A 19,315-nucleotide genomic window follows, 5' to 3' on the forward strand; every position below is an offset into this window, starting at 1 on the left:
AAAAGGGAAAAGGGAAAAGGGAAAAAAGGGAAAAGGGAAAAGGGAAAAAAGGGAAAAGGGAAAAGGGAAAAGGGAAAAAAGGAAAGGAAAGGAGAAAGGAAAAAGGAAAGGAAAGGAAACGAAAGGAAAGGAAAAAGGAAAGGAAAAGGAAAGGAAAGGAAAGGAAAAAGGAAAGGAAAGGAAAAAGGAAAGGAAAAGGAAAGGAAAAAGGAAAGGAAAGAGGAAAGGAAAGGAAAAAGGAAAGGAAAAAGGAAAGGAAAGGAAAAGGAAAGGAAAAAGGAAAGGAAAGAGAAAAGGAAAAGGAAAGGAAAAAGGAAAAAGGAAAGGAAAAAGAAAGAAAAAGAAGAGAAGAGAAAAGGAGAAAAGGGAAAAGGGAAGGGAAAAGGGAAGGGAAGGGGAAGGGAAAACAATTAACATGAAATACTTATTTTAGGATAAGTATAATCAAAGAGTATCAAACTAGAGACAGAGGACCCAGCTTTAGTGATAGAACCTAGCATTTGTAAGACCCTGGATTTTTTCCCAGCCTTGGAAAGTAAATAAATAAGGACTATCAAGTTAGTACTGTGTTGTCTGCTAAAACTGATGTCCAGACAGTAGGTTTCCTTTTTCTTTCTCTTTTTGACAAATACAAGCTGACCAGGTTCCAACATTCTGGATGCTGTTTACTCTGTCATCCTCAGCCTGTAGCAGAGATGGCAGTGCGGCCATAAGGACACGACACCCTTTGGTAGATCACTAGATGCTTAGAAATCATGATAAACTCCTTTAAAAACACAGCTTATTCTGTGATTTTATTGAACATTAGAATGCTTTCTGGCCACCATGTCTCCAACTGCTGACACCTCACTACACAGGAGGCAGGCTTCCCTAGGGATACTTTGGAGATTTAGAGCATATTTTACCAAACATGTAAATAAAGCATGATTATTTTTAGTTGGAATTGACAGATCAATATATAAAGTCATCTTCATAACTTCGGGTGTTCTACAGAAGTATTTTACTTGAAATAATATTCCTCTATGATTTGAAGAGTTTTTGAAAAGTTGAATAATAATACTTATCTCCAACATACTGGGCACTTTCTGTATACCAAGGACTGTTCCTTTTAAGTGATTTCAGTCTTCTATCATAATTATATAAAATAAGGGTATTCTCATTGACATCATTATTTGCCAAAGGAGAAACTGAGACAAACAGTGTTTTAAGATCATCTAGAAACACTTTAATGTGTTTTAAGGCAGTCATTATACAGCTAATGACATTAACTGTAAAAGCAGAACCAATCTTCGTTAATAAATAACTAAATTCCTATGGTGCTCCATAGCATAAGGCAGATTTTGTGGAAATCATGAGTTATTCTGATAACAACAACAGTTAGTCCTGTAAAACATTTGAAAGGTTTTTTAAAGTCTGCTACACAGTGTTTGTCATCTCTTCTGACCTGCATAACATCACTGTAATGGGTAATGCTTCTGTGGTAGGTGGAGAGCCATGTGACAGGCTAGGCCACTGAGCACCATTGCAAACACTGAACAGAAAGAGCTACACTAGAGAAGGGTCATGAAGATTTGGAGCATAGCCCAGTTCAAACGCCTTCCTGGGAAGCTCCCTACAAGAGCTGTTTTCTGAAATAGTTCTCGTAAAGCATTCTGTCATCTGCTTCAAGCAGATGGTGATTTGAGATTAGTGGATATAATCTAGGTGATTTCCTAGGAAAAGTGGCCTTGAGTTTTTCAGTAGCTGAGGGGTGAGAGATACACAAGTTAGAGTAATCTGGATGTGAGAAGGGGATCTTGGGGTTTGGTGGGAAGAACGGGGCCCAGAAGCTGTGGTTTTTCTAGTGCATAGACACAGTCACCTGTGACCTTGAGAAAGGAAATTACAGACACCTGCTGCCCTGCAGCCCTGCTCCCCACATGCCACAGACAGCTGTTTGAAGACGAGCGGGGGAATGAGAAGGTAGTTATGAGTGTCCCCAGTGAGGGAGAGGGGATAGGCCTCCTGTACTCTTCCTCGAGGTCTATTTGGAACGCTCACTAAAACACTTGCATCTAATACCTAAGTGTGAGTGATTGGACGGCTGGTATTCTCATCTTAACTATCATTTTCCTTCTATGCAAGAAAACAATCTTTATAATCAATATTTAGGGTGTTCTCATTTGAGAGCCTACAGAAAACAAAACTAAAAATAAGCATTGCTCAGTACTCCGGTCTTCTCCAGGGCCTTCCCATTCGCTCCAATTTTCTACCCCAGTACTAAGAGCCGGTTCATTCCTACAAACAAACCCTTGGTGATTATTAGGCTCATGTAGTTTCCTGGTGTCCCATATATGTTGCTTTCTCTATCCATTGTAGTCTATGATCTAACCTCTCATGTTTACTTCCTGGCCAGAAGCAAGAGTCCCCTCTCTAACATTTTTGAAATTTTAGCAGTACTGTTGCTTTGCTTACCATAAGCAACTTTACCTCCCATAACAATTATTTGAGTTAAAACTATAATTATTTATAACAGCTTCATTTTAATATGCTTCCCATGGCATAAAATTTAGCCTCTTATTACATTTGTGTGTGTCTCTGTGTGTGTGTGTGTGTGTGTGTGTGTGTATGTATGTATGTATGTCTCTGAGCTGGCTGGCTTTCAAGGCTCCCTTGTCACTGCCAAGGAAGTGTTGTGTGTAAGGCAAGTTAATGCTTTAGGAAAGTTTCTGTTGTTTTTTAACAAGATTTAGCAATTTTTATTAAATATGTAATCCTCAAATTGTTACAAGCTTTTGTTTAGTTTTTAGAATTTTGGTTACTCTCCCCAGTTTTTGACAATGTTCTTGCTTTTTTACACCCCATTTTTTTATTATTCCATGTCACAGAAGCTCTTCCCTACTCCTTTATTTTGGAGGTCAGAGTCTTCCATGTCTCAACTGCTATTTGTTATTTTCTGTCCTGTCATTTAGCAGATTTTTCGGTAAGCTTGAAAGTCTCTTAGTCAGTAGTGTCTATCCCTGCTTGACATAATAAGAATTGGATGCCTAAATTTCTCTGTAAGATTATTCAGTTTTTTCTGCTATATCTTTATCTTCTTCCCTGCTACATCAAATACTCATATCCATGTACATGAACGTATCTAGGAAAGTTCAGTCCTTTTGCTTTAGGGCTATGGCAAGATAGTGCAAATGGAGAAAGTATGTATCCAAAGGAAGTTGCTCACCTCACTGCAGCTAGGAAGCAAAGAGATTATCCCATAATTCCTTTTTGAGGGAAAACTGCCATTGTGTTTCCCTTGTTAGAAGCTCCATGGCCCGGTAGTGTCACAGACTGGGGCTGCCTTTGCGTTCTGTGCCAATTACTTTCCACAGAGCCTGCATCTGTGACTGTAACATTGGCCATTAGGTTTCAAAACATTGATTTGGAGGGACACAGAAATTCATAGGATGGCTTTAGTCATCATGTTAAAAATAAGCCTTCACATATAAAGTGCTTTAGTTTTGAACTCGAAAGTAAAATTCATTAGCCTCCATTTTCATTTGTTAGAGAATTCCCAAAATGGTCAACTCTTAGGGGTTTCTCATTACTAATTATTATCACAGGCTTCTCTGCTGTAAAAATTTCCACCCATCAAACAGAGATTTTACAACTTGTATATGATCACAAATAAGGCCAAATCATTATCTTGTATATTAATGACTTCAATTTACTTTTAAGTCTATGAATGTTGTTCTTTTAGAATAATTATTTGAAACATGTAGTAAAATTCTACAGTTGAAAGAAATGTACCAAACACTGTTACGCAAACTTCTTATTTTAAAGTCATGCAAACCAGAACTCTTCTTGATTCCTAGTTTTATATTCTTTTGATTTACTCATGGTTATTGTTTTATCCAAATATAATTTAACCCAAATGCTTTCAGATACATCTTAGATAAAATGTGTCTAGTTTTTGTGTACCAACAGTATAAAGCATGACAGCAACAGAGTGTATCCTGTAAAGACAACAGCTTTGTGCAGCTAGTTGCTTTCTTTATCTCTGATTCCTTATCTATTATTATCTAGATAAGATTAGTTAAAAGTAACAGGACCTGGATTACTTTTTACAAATATTCTCAGGGCTCTCTCATGTAGCATTCACATAAATAATTAGAAGATTGGCTCTGCCATACGAGTCTAGGAATTGGGTGTGTGTTTATTCATTCTTCTTATAAAGGAAGGTAGAATGCAGTGTCACTATGTGGAAAGGGATTATATAACGCTTAATAATAGATTTCCATACTATTCAAGATTTATCGTTGAATTTTCTTTTCATGTATTTTATCCTCTTATTCCTATTTTAATAGCAAAGAAACAATATTCCCTAATTAGCACTAGAAACAACTTTCTCAAAGTCTATTTAATTTTAAGATAAATTCTAAAAAGTAGTTTAAATTTCATCTTTTATTACTTAATTGGTAATAACCTGCCAGTAACCATTATAAGTACCTTTACATTTTGACTGAATGCCCATATGCCCATGCATAGGACAGAGGACCACCAGAGAGTGCCCAGCACAAAGAGCAGGATTGGGAAAATTCCCATTTTTGATAACTGTAGTAGAAAGGCATGGGTGAGATGATTAGCATTGTTGTATCTTGTCTGTGAGGCTAATTCAGCTATAAAGTTGTCTCTTAAATTATTCTGACAAAACTTAGAAGTAGTCCTGGAAAGTGTCAAGATGAGCTTAGGTCACTGCATGGCACAAAAAGGTCCAACTCACATTAAAGGGATACAGGAAAACCCAGCTCATTTACAAAACAAAATGCACATTTTGTGATTCTCAGGGTGGGGTGGGGGTACAGAGTCCGTAGTAAAACCATCAAACATTATACTCTGGAAGTTCTGAAGGCAGAAGAGCGAAGTGAATAAATGAGGGAAAGTGTGGAGGGAAGGAGAGTAGACGTGTCGCACTGGTGAAGTGTTGCACTGGCTTCAGGCTGGCAAGCAGAGGTCTCCAGTGATTATGAAGCCAACTGAAGCCCTGTTTCAGGAGAATGTGCTCAGATGTAAGAATTTATTCAGCATAACTTGTCTTTCTGAATTGCCTGAAGACATTATGAATATTGACTATTGATTTTGTTCTAGATAAAAGTACAAGGAACAGCTAGACTGCAGAACTTCACTGTTCAGTGTTCCTGCAAGGGTCATTGAGATTCCTTTAGAGATAGCCATAAAAATGTTTAATTTCTTGAAATATATTACAAACAAAACTCTACCTAGCAACTTATAATAACCAGAATAATTTAAGAAAAAGTTCAGAACTGTATCCAATAGCCACTGCTGTTAAGACTGAAAAAATTTATGCATCAATAATTAAAGTTTAAACCCCAGTTAAGCAGTACACACTCGTAATCCAAGTTTTTTGGGAGGCCGAAGCAGTAGTTCAAAGCCAACATGGGATACATAGTAAAACCCTGTCTCAAAAAGCCTCTAACTGGAACTGTAGCTCAGGGGAAGAGCTCTTGCACAGCACATGTAAGGCCCTATGCTTGACCTAGTCCTCATGCCTCTGACAAAAGAAGGAAAGAAGAAAGGAGAGAGTCAAACAGAGCAAATGACCAACCTAAATAATTCAGTCCCACCATTAGGGAGGCTGAGGCAGGAGGATCACTTAAGCACAAAAATTTGAGACCATCTTAGGTTACATAGTAAGACCTGGTCTTAACTAACAGACAGACAAATAGAGACAAAACTTGTGTATGGCCCTTCATTCAAGAGTATGTTCAACCAACTTGGCTCTGAGAAAGAAATGAAATTTTGTTTTGAATATCCACAGTCTTTACTCAGGCACAGAAGTATACCCGTATAAATACTCTGCCTTCCAGCATAATATTCAATTAATTGTATGCAATATTCAACATATTATTGTGAATAGACTACTATTAAATAACATTTCTAAGTGTAGGCTTAATATGAATTCTTAAGGTATATTTATAGTATGTCAGGATAAGCCATGCTACTGGATAGATTGGATATATTAAATGCACTTTCCAGTTAATGATAGTTCAGTTTACAGGTCAAAGGGCATCTGTATGTAAACAAAGTGGATTTTATGAAGCCTTTAATTTCCCAGACCTTATATTACCAACTTGAACACACTAGCACATATCTTTAAATATTTGTTATGGAAAGATTTCATAGTTACTCTTTCAGCTCAAGAACCAAATCATATTGCAGAAAACAATTCTGCCCTATGTATATGAAGGGGACATACACACGCAGTGGCCTACATGAATGCATTGCAGTTACACATCGAGTGGAGTGTTACGGAAGACAGTCACTGAGAACCTTCCAAACAGACTGTTTACATAGAGGCCTGCTGTAACAAGAGAATGGGCCAGATACTGTTAACTAGGGACAAACCTCTTGTTAAGATTTTGCCTTCTGTTGTTTGGTTGGTTGGTTTTTGTTGTTGTTGTTGTTGCTATTCTTACAGTTTTTCTTGAACACTCAGACAGTAAAATCTTGTAGCTATAAAGGTCACGATGTATTTATAATTTACTGCCAAAGTCAACCAAAGAATACATGGTTTCAAATGAGAAATTACAAGCATTTTAGTTATGAACACATCCTTGAATACCACACCACCAGCTTCTCCTGAGCCACATCCTATCTGTCATGGATGTACAGCATGAGAGAAGAGTCTAGTCAAATATCAGACTCCATTGCCAGAATGTAGACTATTGATGTGACAGGCACTCTATTGCCTCTCTGTGTAACAAGTCTGTACCTAAATGTCAATAATACCATGGTGGCATGCTCCAAGAACTATCCCATTGCTTTAGAGCATGGGCTCTCAGCCTTCCTAACACTGTGACCTTTGAATACAGTTCCTCATGTTGTGGTGACTCCAACCATAAAACTGTTTTCATTACTACTTTGTAATAGTATGATGTGCTGTACTGGATATTAAGAAAGCATCCAATGGGGTCTATAATTATTAGAGGCATAGAAAAACCCTGTCTTTCAAGAGATTCTTTCATCAATGGATGCTTATGAAAATTTAGTGAAAACTAAATGTCCATTATTAATATATCTATAGTTATCAGTTATTGATATATTAATGTCAGTTATTGATGTATTAATACTATATTAATGGTACGTGTTAATGGTAGCATATATATTATCAGCTTGTGAACTCTAATTGTGAGTGGTCCACACAATGACATAAACCTGATGTGAGACTTTGTAAGTGATACATGTGCCTAAGACTGAGTCCCTGCTGTCCTTCTGAAGACCACACATGGCCACTGTAGTCCTGTGACATATGTCATCAGACCCCCCCCCCCAACAAATTTATTTACCCTAGTTTCAGCTTCCCTTGCTTTTGGCTGACACAGCGCTGGGCTTCACCATATTGAATTACTTGAGGGTTTCTCTTTCCTGAACTTAAACAATCAATAGAGAATCTGGCTGAGACACACACCCATATGCTTTGCCTAGCTAATTTAATTATCCTCTATTCTCCTACAGAGCCTACATGAGGTACCTCTTCTAGAAATGATCTTATTAACCACTGCTGGTGGAGCACCATGCACATTAGGATTTAAGTAGTCATTCGGGGAGACTCCATGAACCTAGTTACAAAGGGTGTGTTATGGTGTGTTTCCATGATACAGTTATGTAACATATACACTTTGAAGCCTTGTTTAGGAAAAATGGTAAAGTAAGCATAGTAATACACATACATGTCATGTACATTCATGCCGTGCACATACATGCCACGCACATACATGTCACTATGCCCCACTCTATACAGTGCATCAGATCTGGGTGGACTGAGCTCCCCTCTGAGATGCTATAAAGGGCTTTTACACACCTCTACCATGCAACTGCACCATTTTGACTTACGGGTTTTTTCCTTTAAAGAAAAACAAATCAAATATAAAGAGTAGTGTAATAAGACGAAGAAGTGGGTTGTCTTAGGTCCTTTCCTCTTAATTCTTGGCTAGCAAAGATTAGCCTTTAAAGTCAAGTCAGGAGATTTAGGTTGTTGGTATAAACAACTGTTTTTCAAGGAAAGTTTCTCTCAGAAAGAGACTTGAGCAGTTAACTCAGTGATGACAACAGAGTTATATAATCAGGTTGTCCCGTTGAGCTTTTCCTTTTTTCTAGTTGATAACCTGCATTCTTTTGTTTCAGATGCATCTGCTTAGCACAGAGAACAGGACCTAAAGGAGTATTATAAAGTGCTTAAGGGTGTGTTGTGGGTTTTTTTTTTTATTTGCTTCACACTTTCAAACTTTAACATCTGGTATTTTGAAGCTAATCTTGGTGTGTTGAGTGTTCTTAACCATTTCTCAATCCCACAGTCTTTTATCTTGCTTCTCCTGCTGTGTTCCCACCACCCTTGATCCTATTAGCAACCCCTGAGACAGCCTCAGACTTGCCAAAGTCCTGCTTTGGTTTCAGCTGCTCTTCTGCAAGAGGAAGTGAGTGTTGGGGCTTTTTCTGTGGCACAGTTGTGATAAAGCTGTGGTGCTCTTATCTCTCTCGTAGGTAGTGGCTCTTTATGACTACACAGCAAGCCGATCAGATGAACTAACCATCCATCGCGGAGACATTATCCGAGTGTTTTTCAAAGATAATGAAGACTGGTGGTACGGCAGCTTAGGAAAGGGGCAGGAAGGGTTCTTTCCAGCTAATCATGTGGCCAGTGAAAGTAAGTGCATGCTGTCTTCCTGGTACACTATGATATAACTAAGCCCAAGATTTGACCGTCCTCTACCCTTTAATGTATGTATTGTCTAGATGATCATTGCTTATGTTTAGCATGGAACATTTTTCCCTCGTGATGGGAAAAGCTGAAAAGGTATGCCAGAGAGCTACTCAGCTCTGAGGTGGGAATGTGTGCCGACTGCCCTTGTCATGCCTGGAGAGCCTGCAGCAGTTGCTTCCTTCAGCTCCTTCTGCACTAGGTTTTGTCAGCTCTGCTCCCACCACAGGAACTCTTGGTTGACTATCATCATCAGAACCTCAGCTCCCTCAGCCCCCTCAGCCCCCATTCTACCTGTGTACACCTCAGCTCTGGCCAAGTTCCCACTGCAACAGGAGTGAAGGGGGCTGTTCCTTCTCAGGTTTATTAAATAAAAAGAAGAGAGCACAGACAGTTCCTAATGAGGCAGACATACCATTTGAATGCTGAAACTACAGGTACCTCAGAGAACCTGAGGATGAGGTGAACTGTCATGGAGGAGGGGCACACAGTAGGGCTGCTTCTTCAGAACACATCCTAATTGCCTCTACTGGCCTAGTGGCATGCTGGCAAAGCCCAGCACCCTAGCTAGGAAACCTCCAGCCCATGCCCAGCTTATACTGACCTATGGGCCTTTGCCTTTGAAATAAAAGACACTGGGGTGCATCAGCTAAGCCTTCTTACACAGACACTGATGTGGTGTGGTTCCGATTTAAAATGAAGTAGGAAACACTGTTTTGATAGTTATTGCCTTTTGTTTCTGCAAAGAGTTATTCCTAATAGTTGATTTTCATGCTAATCTTTGAAACCCCATTTAAAACAAATTATGACTGAACAAATCTACTATTAATTCCTGACTTAAGTTTCAAAATTTGAGAGTAAGAGAATATTTTTTAAAAAATTAAAAGGAGGAAGAAGAATGTTCTTTGATTGCCATGCTCGGCTTCATCTAGATGAAATGACTTCCCTTTAATGTCCCCTCACTGCCCACTGCTCCTTCCCAGAGCTGTGCGCTGCTGTCTCTCTCTTGCTGCAGTTCCCTTCCTCAGCTTGTCTGTTGCCTCAGCAAACTCCTCCCCTTAAAAGTGCCAAGGATTGCAAAAAGTACCCACTCCTCTCTCCTACAACAGAGTTTTTAGTTTTCTAGTTGCCCCTGGTTTGTGTATTCTCTGAGGAACTAGTAGCTTGTAAACTCTCCTAGTCCCACCTGGTCCTCAGAGCTTGATGCTCCTCCCTCCATCAGGACTTCATCCCAGATCACTTTCTTTGTTATTAGCTGTCTTTCATAGACCAAAGGTTCTCAACCTGTGGGTCTCATCCCCTTTGGAGGTCACCTAAGACCATTGGAAAACACAGATATTTCATTAGGAATAACAATGACAATAGCAAAATTACATTTATGAAGTAGTATCATAATAACTTCATGGTTGGGGTCACCACATCATGAGCAACTGTATTAAAGGGTCCCAGCATTAGGAAGGATAAGAACCTCTGCTCAAGGTAGACAAGAGTTCTTGAGAAGAGCGATTGTGTTACTACCTAACATAACTTTACCTACATTAGGTTCCTGGTAACTGAGAGCAACTAAGGTACACATCTGTGTGACAGCACAGTAAGGGATTGATCCCTTCTGTCTGTCTAAAATCTTCAGTTAAAGCTTTCCAGTCATAACCAGTGGGTCAGACTACAACCTTAACAGTAAGCGCCATATCACTTGCTGTTCCATCAAAGAATCGAAGATCAGTGTCTTTACATTTTCGTGTCTGCCCTCTGTTATAGTTTGTTCTTGGGTGGAAGAACTGCTCCTAGATTTAATTAACTGGATTCCTTCATTAATTCCAGCACTGTATCGAGACTCGCCTCCAAAGGTAAAGGAGCGCTCCCCTCCTTTAACTCCCAAGGGGAAAACAAAAACAGGAAAGCCTCCAGCTTCTCAAAAGGTACGTGTCATCAGGAATGGGCACTGTGTGTATGGTGCTTTGATTTTTTTTTCCAATCTGTATAATCTTTATTTTTCATGCTTATGATCTTTCATTGTTTACATTGTTACTTTTTTTGGTCTGAGCACCAATGAGAAATATATAAAGTGAACATTATAGCCATTTTCCAGATAAGGAAACCCAGGAGGCTCAGAGAGGATAAAGTCCTAAATTCCCTACCCACAGCCTGTGATGGCCCAGCCCAGAAGTGGAGCTGTGACCTCAGGTGCTGCTGTCTACCCGACGGCTGCATCTAGAAAGTGCCTGTTGATGCTAGAAGTCACAAGAGTCCACAGAACACAGATACTCTATCTATCTCTCTAAGGCAGTTCCTTTCACCCGATAGTAATTGAAGACATTTTCAGCCATTCTCAACCAGAGAAATGCCACTGCCTTTTAAGGTCTGTGCCATCAGAAATAGTGGTCAGAATTGTTCTGATGAGAGTAGTAATTCATATGGGTATTGCTTATTACATCTGTTCGATTGTGTGATGTTAGCTCTTTCCTTAGGTCAAGAAGCCCATTATTTCTTGACTATGAAGAAGTGTGTGTGTGTGTGTGTGTGTGTGTGTGTGTACATATATAAATATATATATAATATATTATATATAAATAATATATTGTATGTATATCATTATAATGCCATGGTAAAAGGTTTTGGTAATTGAACACTGTATCAGTGTGTATTCAGCATGTAGTTACATTGAACGCTGGGTCAGCATGTACTTCCTTAGTTCTTCCATACTGAACAGTCTTTTAGGCCCAGATGAAGCTGGCATACAAGGCACTTGCCTGTATGGGTTTGATGGGCTGCTGGTAAGCCACCTGTGAGCGTCAGCAGACTCTTGGAACTAGAATGGAGGTAATATGTATTATGTTCCCAGTGCATAGGCAACACATGGGAATAATGCCTTTCATTCTGTTCTGGGAAGGCCAGGAATAGTTGCCAGGGGGGGAAAATGCATGGCCTCAAGCTTCTAGGATTTCAAAAGTAGTGCTACATGAAGTTAGGACAAAACATTCCCAAAGTTGGGGAACTTGAATAAGGTATGGTACATTATGATTGTGTCTGGAGAATCGAAGCTCAAAAGGGAAAAGTGAGAGAAGAAATGCAGACACTGGGCCACAACCATCCTCCAAACAAGGGATCCCCTGGAGGAGATGACCCAGAAAATGATATGAAAGAATTTCCATGTTAAAAAGATAATTATAGTGCTAGCACAGGGGGTTAAAGTAGAGGCAACTATACTTAGCATTCAGAAACTAGTTAGGGACACACAGAAGTGAGATACACAAGACTGAACTAGAGGGGAGACAAGCCAGGCCTTTCTCTGGTTCAGTGACTCAGTGACATTAGAACCTAGGATAATGCTGAGGTCACTGGGTTACTATGTAAGCAGGTGACAGAACTACAAAATGGATGAACTGGGAAGATTTGGGAACATAGAGATGAGGCAGGGCAGGCAATAAGAGCTGATAAGCTCAGTTTATATTTCATTGATCCCAGGTACAAATACTCACAAGCATCCAGAAATGCAGAACTGGAATTGGAGAGAAAATACAGCTCTAAAGCCACATGAAGAGGAATTAGCATCACCAGGGCACTGATGGGAAAGCAGAATCTGTGGTCAAGGCTATGGCCCTGAGTAAGGCCTGTCGAGTCCAAAGAGACTCTTAAGTCTAGAAACACCAGACAAAGGACATGCCCACAGCTGAGGGTGAAGCAAAGAACCTCTGTAGACATGTCCAACTGCTTGACGTTGTGACTCTACCTTGTTTTCTATAAAGACACAGTCAGGTTGCAGAAAGAAAACAAAATCACAAACACACAAACCTCTAATTTTTTACTTAAATCAGCTTACAGTCCTGTATTGGACCACCCTCATAGCTGTCCTTGGACCCATGGGCAACAGGTTGAGGGTGGTACACATCTGCCAGGCAGACAGTTGGATTATTTGGTACTACTGGGCATTTGGTAGTTGGGAGGACTCTTGATAGGTGTGCACCAGGATCAGAGTAACAAACAAGTGTAAGCCACTCTCAGAGTGTCACTCCAGAGAAGAGAGAGACAGGAGAAAGCAGTTGCTGGAGAAAAACCAGGTATCACGTTATTTTTCAAGTATTAAAGAGACACAGACTGATAAGCTGTGGAGGCAGATTCAGGACACGATAGATTATGAAAGATGCAGAAGAGTTGTTTGATTATAGAAAAACAAACTGATAGCTGAGTCCTGGCATAAGCCAGAGCTTCTCAGTGGATAGTGATTTTACCTCCCATTTGGCAGTGTCTGGAGTTTTTGTTGTTCCATCAGCTCTAAGGAAGGGTTAGAGCTCCGTATGCTCCTGGCTTCTCCACAGCATTTAGAGCTCATCACTTGGGTTGTAGAAGGCTGCAACCCAAGAGAGAACTGACTAGCAAAATATGTCACAAGTCAAGCTTAGAGCAGCATCCCTTTCAAATGGAGGGGGCAGAAACATTGATAAAGTCAAAGTCTAGAAATAAAGAGTGAGAAATTTCCTGTGTGATTCACCAGATGGGAGAAAAACAGAGAAGGAAGAGAAACTGGCAGACTGAGAAAAGCCAGGTTCCCCATAAGGCCACAGGAATACCCATTTTGCTATTCAACATTGGATTTATGAAATTAGGCAAATGCTTGTCTTAGTTTGGGACTGTTACAACAAATATGAAATAGTTTATAATTAATGGCTTAAATAACAAATAAGTCTCACAGTATAGAAAGCTCAAGATCAAGGTGCTAGTTAGATGTGGTGTCTGTTTAGGGCTGACTTTCTGGTTTGCAGCTCCATTGCAATGGCATGGGGCAAAGGAGACAGAAGAATCTGTCTTGTGTCCTGTTTTGAAAAGGCACAAATCTCATTTCTAAGGCTCTATCCTCATCACCTTATTACCTCCAAGAACCACCATGGTGAGGTTTAGAAACTCAACGCATCAAAATTCTATATGAATTCCCTAAATAAATTAATGCAATGAAAATATAATGTTAGCATGAGGCAGCAGTGAGGCCTTTGGTTTAGTATGAACTGCAATGAAAGATGACACCTTACTGGTGTCCCCAACTTGTCACCATGCTGACCATTGAAACTAAGGCCACGTAACTCCCAACTCAGTGTGTTCTTTTCCATTTATTCTGTGTCAGCCAGATGCTATGAGTTATCCACACTGCTCCTGTGAAACTGGCTTTGTCCATTCTCTTCCTGGTGCCTATATTCCCAAGGGACCACTTACTTAAGAAAACTCTCATTGCCTGTACCCTGTTCCTTAGATGGACTCGGTGCATAGCTTAGACTATAGTTAATGTTCCAATTTTGATCTCCATGCTGCAGATGTACCTTTATATTCACCTCTCAACAAACATTCATCATACTAGCTCTTCAGATGACCAGCTTAGCCCAAAGTCTGTTCCAGGCTCATCTCGCTAACATCCAAATCCTAATTCTAATATAGCCCAAGGAAACATACAGTATGCAAATTAGAATAGTTTTAAAAATAAAATAATTAGGCTGAGGATGTAGCTCTTAGTTGAACAACAACACTTGCCTAGAATGCACAGAGCCTTGGATTGAATTCCTGCCAAAGCAAGGGTGACCAACAACACAGACACACAGAGCAAGTGTCCCTGCAGAAGCAAGGGTGACCAACAACACAGACACACAGAGCAAGTGTTGCATGGGGTAAGGATCCATTTAGGACAGGAAATAGGACAACCTCGTAGAGAGGGTGAAGTGCAGATAAGACTGTAAAATTAAGGTGATCTGTCACATATGAATCCATGTGTAGACTATAGCCCTACAAGGGATCAAGTATGATGTAGTTCAGTCGTAGAGTACTTGCCTAGCTTTGTAAGACACTAATTCAATCTCTAGCATTTTAAAAAATTGTGTGTGTGTGTGTGTGTGTGTGTGTCCTCTGAGGAATTTGTTGCGTGTATATTAGACACTTTGATGCTTCCTGGAGAGAGCATATGTGAAATGAACTGTGCTGATATAAAAGGGTGTCCCTGATAAACATGATGTTACCCCAGGCACTAAAATGCCTTGAATGCTCTGAATGTGGAGGCTGACGGCCAACCTTGAGCAATGCAGAACAGAGCTTCCAGCGCACCCACTTAGTTGTATATCTTAGTTATCAAAATGCATAAGGTTTGATTTTATCAAGACTCCGTGTTATAAACATACCATAAAATGCATCTGAGACTTAATTTTATATGCAAGCCTTTTCTCATTATCATATATAAGATAAGCCTTTTAAAGGACTTGGGCAGTGACTTAGAGTTTGTGGGAGGTCTGGTTCATAGCACTGTAGCGCTGGAGCCAGGAGTGAGGCTGCCACTCTTGCTTGGCTGCTTCAGTGTGCACATGAACAAAGCAGACCCATAACACCGGAAAGCATTCATGCAGATGTCACTGCTGGTTAGGGGTGTGGCCCCCACAGTCTCTAGCCACCCTCTGTCTTCTCCCACATGGTTCCCTCCGCAGCCAGGTTTTGGATCACAGTGGTTTTGTTTGTTTTTACATCCCTGTTTAATGTTTGTTTCACTGTGCCTTCTTCGTGTGGAGCTTGCAAGAATTGTATTCTGTATGTTTTAGTCTGGGCTTTGTTTCTGTTTTGAGATGGTGGCCTCACTGTATTGCCCAGACTGGCCATGAGCTGCTGACCTGAGGGATTCTCCTGGGTCAGCCATATACCAACACACTCAGCTTTATTCTCCAGACGTTTAAGGAAAAAGGGAAAGAAACCTCCTTTAAACTTACTTCTGTTGAAACTATACAATACAAAGCACTAACTAGTGTGCCTTCCTGTGGCTTAGCAGTTAGTTCATCCTCTCAGATCTTCCCAGTGGCACGTGGTGATGGCAGTGGCCAGCAGCAGCACTTGTGGCCAGCATGGAGGAAGGCACTCTCTCCCAGGCTCATCTAGGACTTAGTACCAAGATGTGCTGCTAATCCACATCTGACACAAAAGAGAAGGCCGGTGCTATCCGGGAGTAATGAAATTAGAATTACTCTTAATGTTCTTTTTTCTCTAACTAGTAAGAATTCTGGTAAATGCTCAGCTTTCTTTTCTCTTTAATTTTTAAAAAACGGTACTCAAAATTGAAAAGGACCATGTATCTTCTCTGAGTGGTTCAGCATTAACAGTACATATGTGTTTTTGTATAGCTGCCAAATTTAGTTAAACTTATACACTGAAATACTAGACTACATCTGAAAATATACCCCAATCACTGTGATGCTTTGGGCATAACTTGTAAAAACTCATAATAATTCTAAAAATATACATTGTAGCTTATCTTCCTGTATAAGAAATATAAACACATTTTCAGTGTTTTCTTGGCTTGTAGAGTCAGTAAGAACAATCTGGTTTAATTAAAAATGGCCAGTTTCTAAACGAGAGTGCAGTCTATGTTATATAGATATTATATGTTACATGTAATAAAGTTTATCTTATATTCAGTGACATCTGGTTTTTTTTTGTATAGTCCAAAGTAAGAACAGAGAACCACAATGTATCTGATAATTCCATGATAGTTACTGTACACACACGCATACACAGACACACACCACACACATATATATACTCACACACCACACTCACACATACATATTATACACTACACATACCACAGATACACATACATTCATACACATACCACACATACTCACACACACACACACACATACAGAAACACACATATACACACACATATCATACACGTAATTTTACACTAGAAATTCTATCAGCCTCTCATAAAAACATTAGGTGTGTAAAAAACATAAAGCTTTCAACTTTTATTTGTATCTCTGAGTCTTCAGAGAAGCTTACAATTGTGCTGTATGACATTATTTTTTAAAATCACTTTATATAGCAAAAAAAAATGTTTTGGTCCTATACCAGGGTAAATTAGAATTATTATTCTTAAACTATAAGAATATTTTATTTTTATGTCAAGTACCCAACAAAGATACTTTTGCAGTAGTAATTTTTGATGTGGTATCGAAATATATAGAATTCAGAAACACTAAATTACTGAATTGAAAATACACGCCTTTAATCCCAGCACTTGGGAGGCAGAGGCAGGTGGATTTCTGAGTTCGAGGCCAGCCTGGTCTACAGAGTGAGTTCCAGGACAGCCAGGGCTACACAGAGAAACCCTGTCTCGAAAAACCAAAAAAAAAAAAAAATACAGTTATAATTATTGCCTCCTTCCTATTGCTAAAGAATAATGTCATTTGCTTTTACTTTAGTAATTCTGAGAGAGAAGATGCAGTGGTGTATCTCTATAGAATTTGCTCCAAAGCTTCAGGAACATCTTATCTCTTATCTGAAAAGAACTAACTAAAAATATAATAGGAAATTCATAAACTTGGGATGAATTTTTACATTATAGTTTAAAAAATAGAATATCTAGTTCCTGAACTCCATGAGGAAGTACAGTACATCCAGGACTGCTGTTTTCCTTAAGGTAGCTAGGACTTATTATAGTAACTTAACTACTGTAACAAAAATGTATCCATTCTGTACTGGCAGAGTATCTGCTAGTCTATAAACAGCACTTCCACAGAGCAAATACAGAGAACCCCAGTGATAGACAGTAAAACCAGAGTAGACCCGGTGCCCCTCAGACTCCATCCTCCACACTGAGGTTCCCAGTGCCACCCAGAGGAACATCACAGCCCTCAGAGAAGTAGGCAAATCCACAAAGGAGGAGTAAGGTCTTAACTCTCATGTAATGAGGCTGGTTTGCAGCTGCTTCTCCTTCTGCACCTGTGCCCCCACCATGTGTCAGCTCGTTTATCTCAGCCTTCTTTTCTCTCTGATGGATCCGGGACCCTCTGGCCTCCACAAGATGATAGATCCAGGATCCTCTGGCCTCCACAGGATGAGGCCATGCATGCCACAGCCTGTTTTCAGATGATGTAACCTAGGGTAGGGTCGAGACAGTTGCCAGGAGCTCTGGGACAGAGTCTATGTGACAGTCCCTCTGTAGTTTGACCCCAAAGGTAGGTTTAGAAAATACTCCTTGATGTGTTTCTTAATTCCATTAATTACAATTATATTTAAAAAGCATGTGGATTGTTTTCCCATCCAGCACCTTCTCGTTTGAGCCTGAACTTGGCATGTATCACATTCCATTTCATTGTGCTGAGCTTCCATTAGAAGCTCAATGTATAGAATAATATAGATTCCCAGGGAAAAAAATCTTTTTTTTTTAATTGGGACACACAAAGAAGTATGTTTAGGGCATTTATCCCAATAACTATACAAAAATGATGTCACACTGTTTTCTGCTGTTGTCTGTGGTGCATAGGGCCCTGGACTGTCTGACAGATAGAGTATACTCTTCATGATGATGTCTTCAGGGGTAATCTGAACATCAGTAACATTTCTCTGAAAACCTGTCAGAAATCTAAAATGGAAAGATGTGATTTCAAGAACTCCCTCCCAGTCAGTGAGTCGGAAATGTCCTTAGATAGTGGCAGGAATGATGATAATTAGCCACACAGTCTTACTTGACAAGCAACATGGCCGTTCCTTGTAAGCTCTCTGGCACCTACTGTGTGCTCATTTGGCAGCCTTTCTTCTTAAAAGATTCTCACCCTCAGCACTGTAGGCATTTCATGACAATAATGCATCTGCCTAGGAAGATACTGTACACTGTTGGGGTCAGGTAGGGCTGAGATGGTGGCTTTTGTTGTTGTTGTTGTTGTTTAAACTTTGAGAGGGTGAACTTTGGTATCTGGCCTGGACCCAGCCAACCCTCTACCTCTTAAGCCAGCAGACCTGCTTTATAAAATGTCTCTTAAACCTGTCGACTGCTGCTTGTTTCCTGTGCTTGAGGTTTTGGTGTTAGTTTTAGCAAAAACCATGGAAAATTAACTACATGCTAATGTTCTGATTATCACTTAGCAGTCACGGCAATGCAGTCAGTGGTAGTACTGATTTTAACAGTTTTGAGTACTTTTGTTTTGTTTTTTAGGAAACATAAAAGGGATTGAACTTTTTCTTATTTAAGAATCTTTTTTTATTCAAATGAATCATGAAATGTCTTTCTCAACATATTGGAACAAATCTGTTTTATCACTTCCTGACTTAAACGTTGGGACCGAGTGAGCCTTCTCTGTTTACCTGTGTTGTTTCCCTATTATGGTAGGTGTGTCTACGTAGCCACCACCTACACGCTTCATATCTTAATGCAGAGAATTTCCTTATAGTCCATGTGACCTGATTTGGAAAGAATTGTCCCCTCATGATGGGAGATTAGGAAACAGCTCCTGCTCAGAAGAGGAAGAAGAAGGCCCAGTCACTCTTCTGTTTTCAGGAATTGAAAAGGGATGGGATCAGTGGGGGACAAGAAGGCTCTGCTGATAAAGGCAGTTTCTGCCAGGCCTGACTACCTAAGCTCAGTCCCTTGGTCCCACAGAGTCAAAGTTAGGGAGCTGATTCCTGCAACTTGTTCTCTGATCTCCACATTTACTCTCTGTAATACACATATCCTCACAACTGTGTGCTCACTTGCACACACATAAACTACATCCTCACAGCTGCATGCACACTTGCACACACACATAAACTACATCCTCACAACTGCATACT

The 19,315-nt window shown here is 39.9% G+C and overlaps 1 protein-coding gene across 3 annotated transcripts in view; it reads left to right on the forward strand.

The window, feature by feature from the left end:
• The window catches only part of Ahi1 (Abelson helper integration site 1), a 124,363-nt gene that overhangs the window by 87,597 nt on the left and 17,451 nt on the right, over nt 1–19,315 (forward strand). For all 3 annotated transcript variants that reach the window (XM_028777359.1, XM_028777361.1, XM_028777360.1), the window contains 2 exons: nt 8,524–8,686; nt 10,562–10,659. In XM_028777359.1, coding sequence (XP_028633192.1) covers nt 8,524–8,686; nt 10,562–10,659 — 261 coding nt within the window. The remainder of the gene's footprint in view (nt 1–8,523; nt 8,687–10,561; nt 10,660–19,315) is intronic.

The sequence above is a fragment of the Grammomys surdaster genome, unplaced genomic scaffold (assembly GCF_004785775.1).
Source record: "Grammomys surdaster isolate TR1022 unplaced genomic scaffold, NIH_TR_1.0 280, whole genome shotgun sequence".
Taxonomy (NCBI): domain Eukaryota; kingdom Metazoa; phylum Chordata; class Mammalia; order Rodentia; family Muridae; genus Grammomys; species Grammomys surdaster.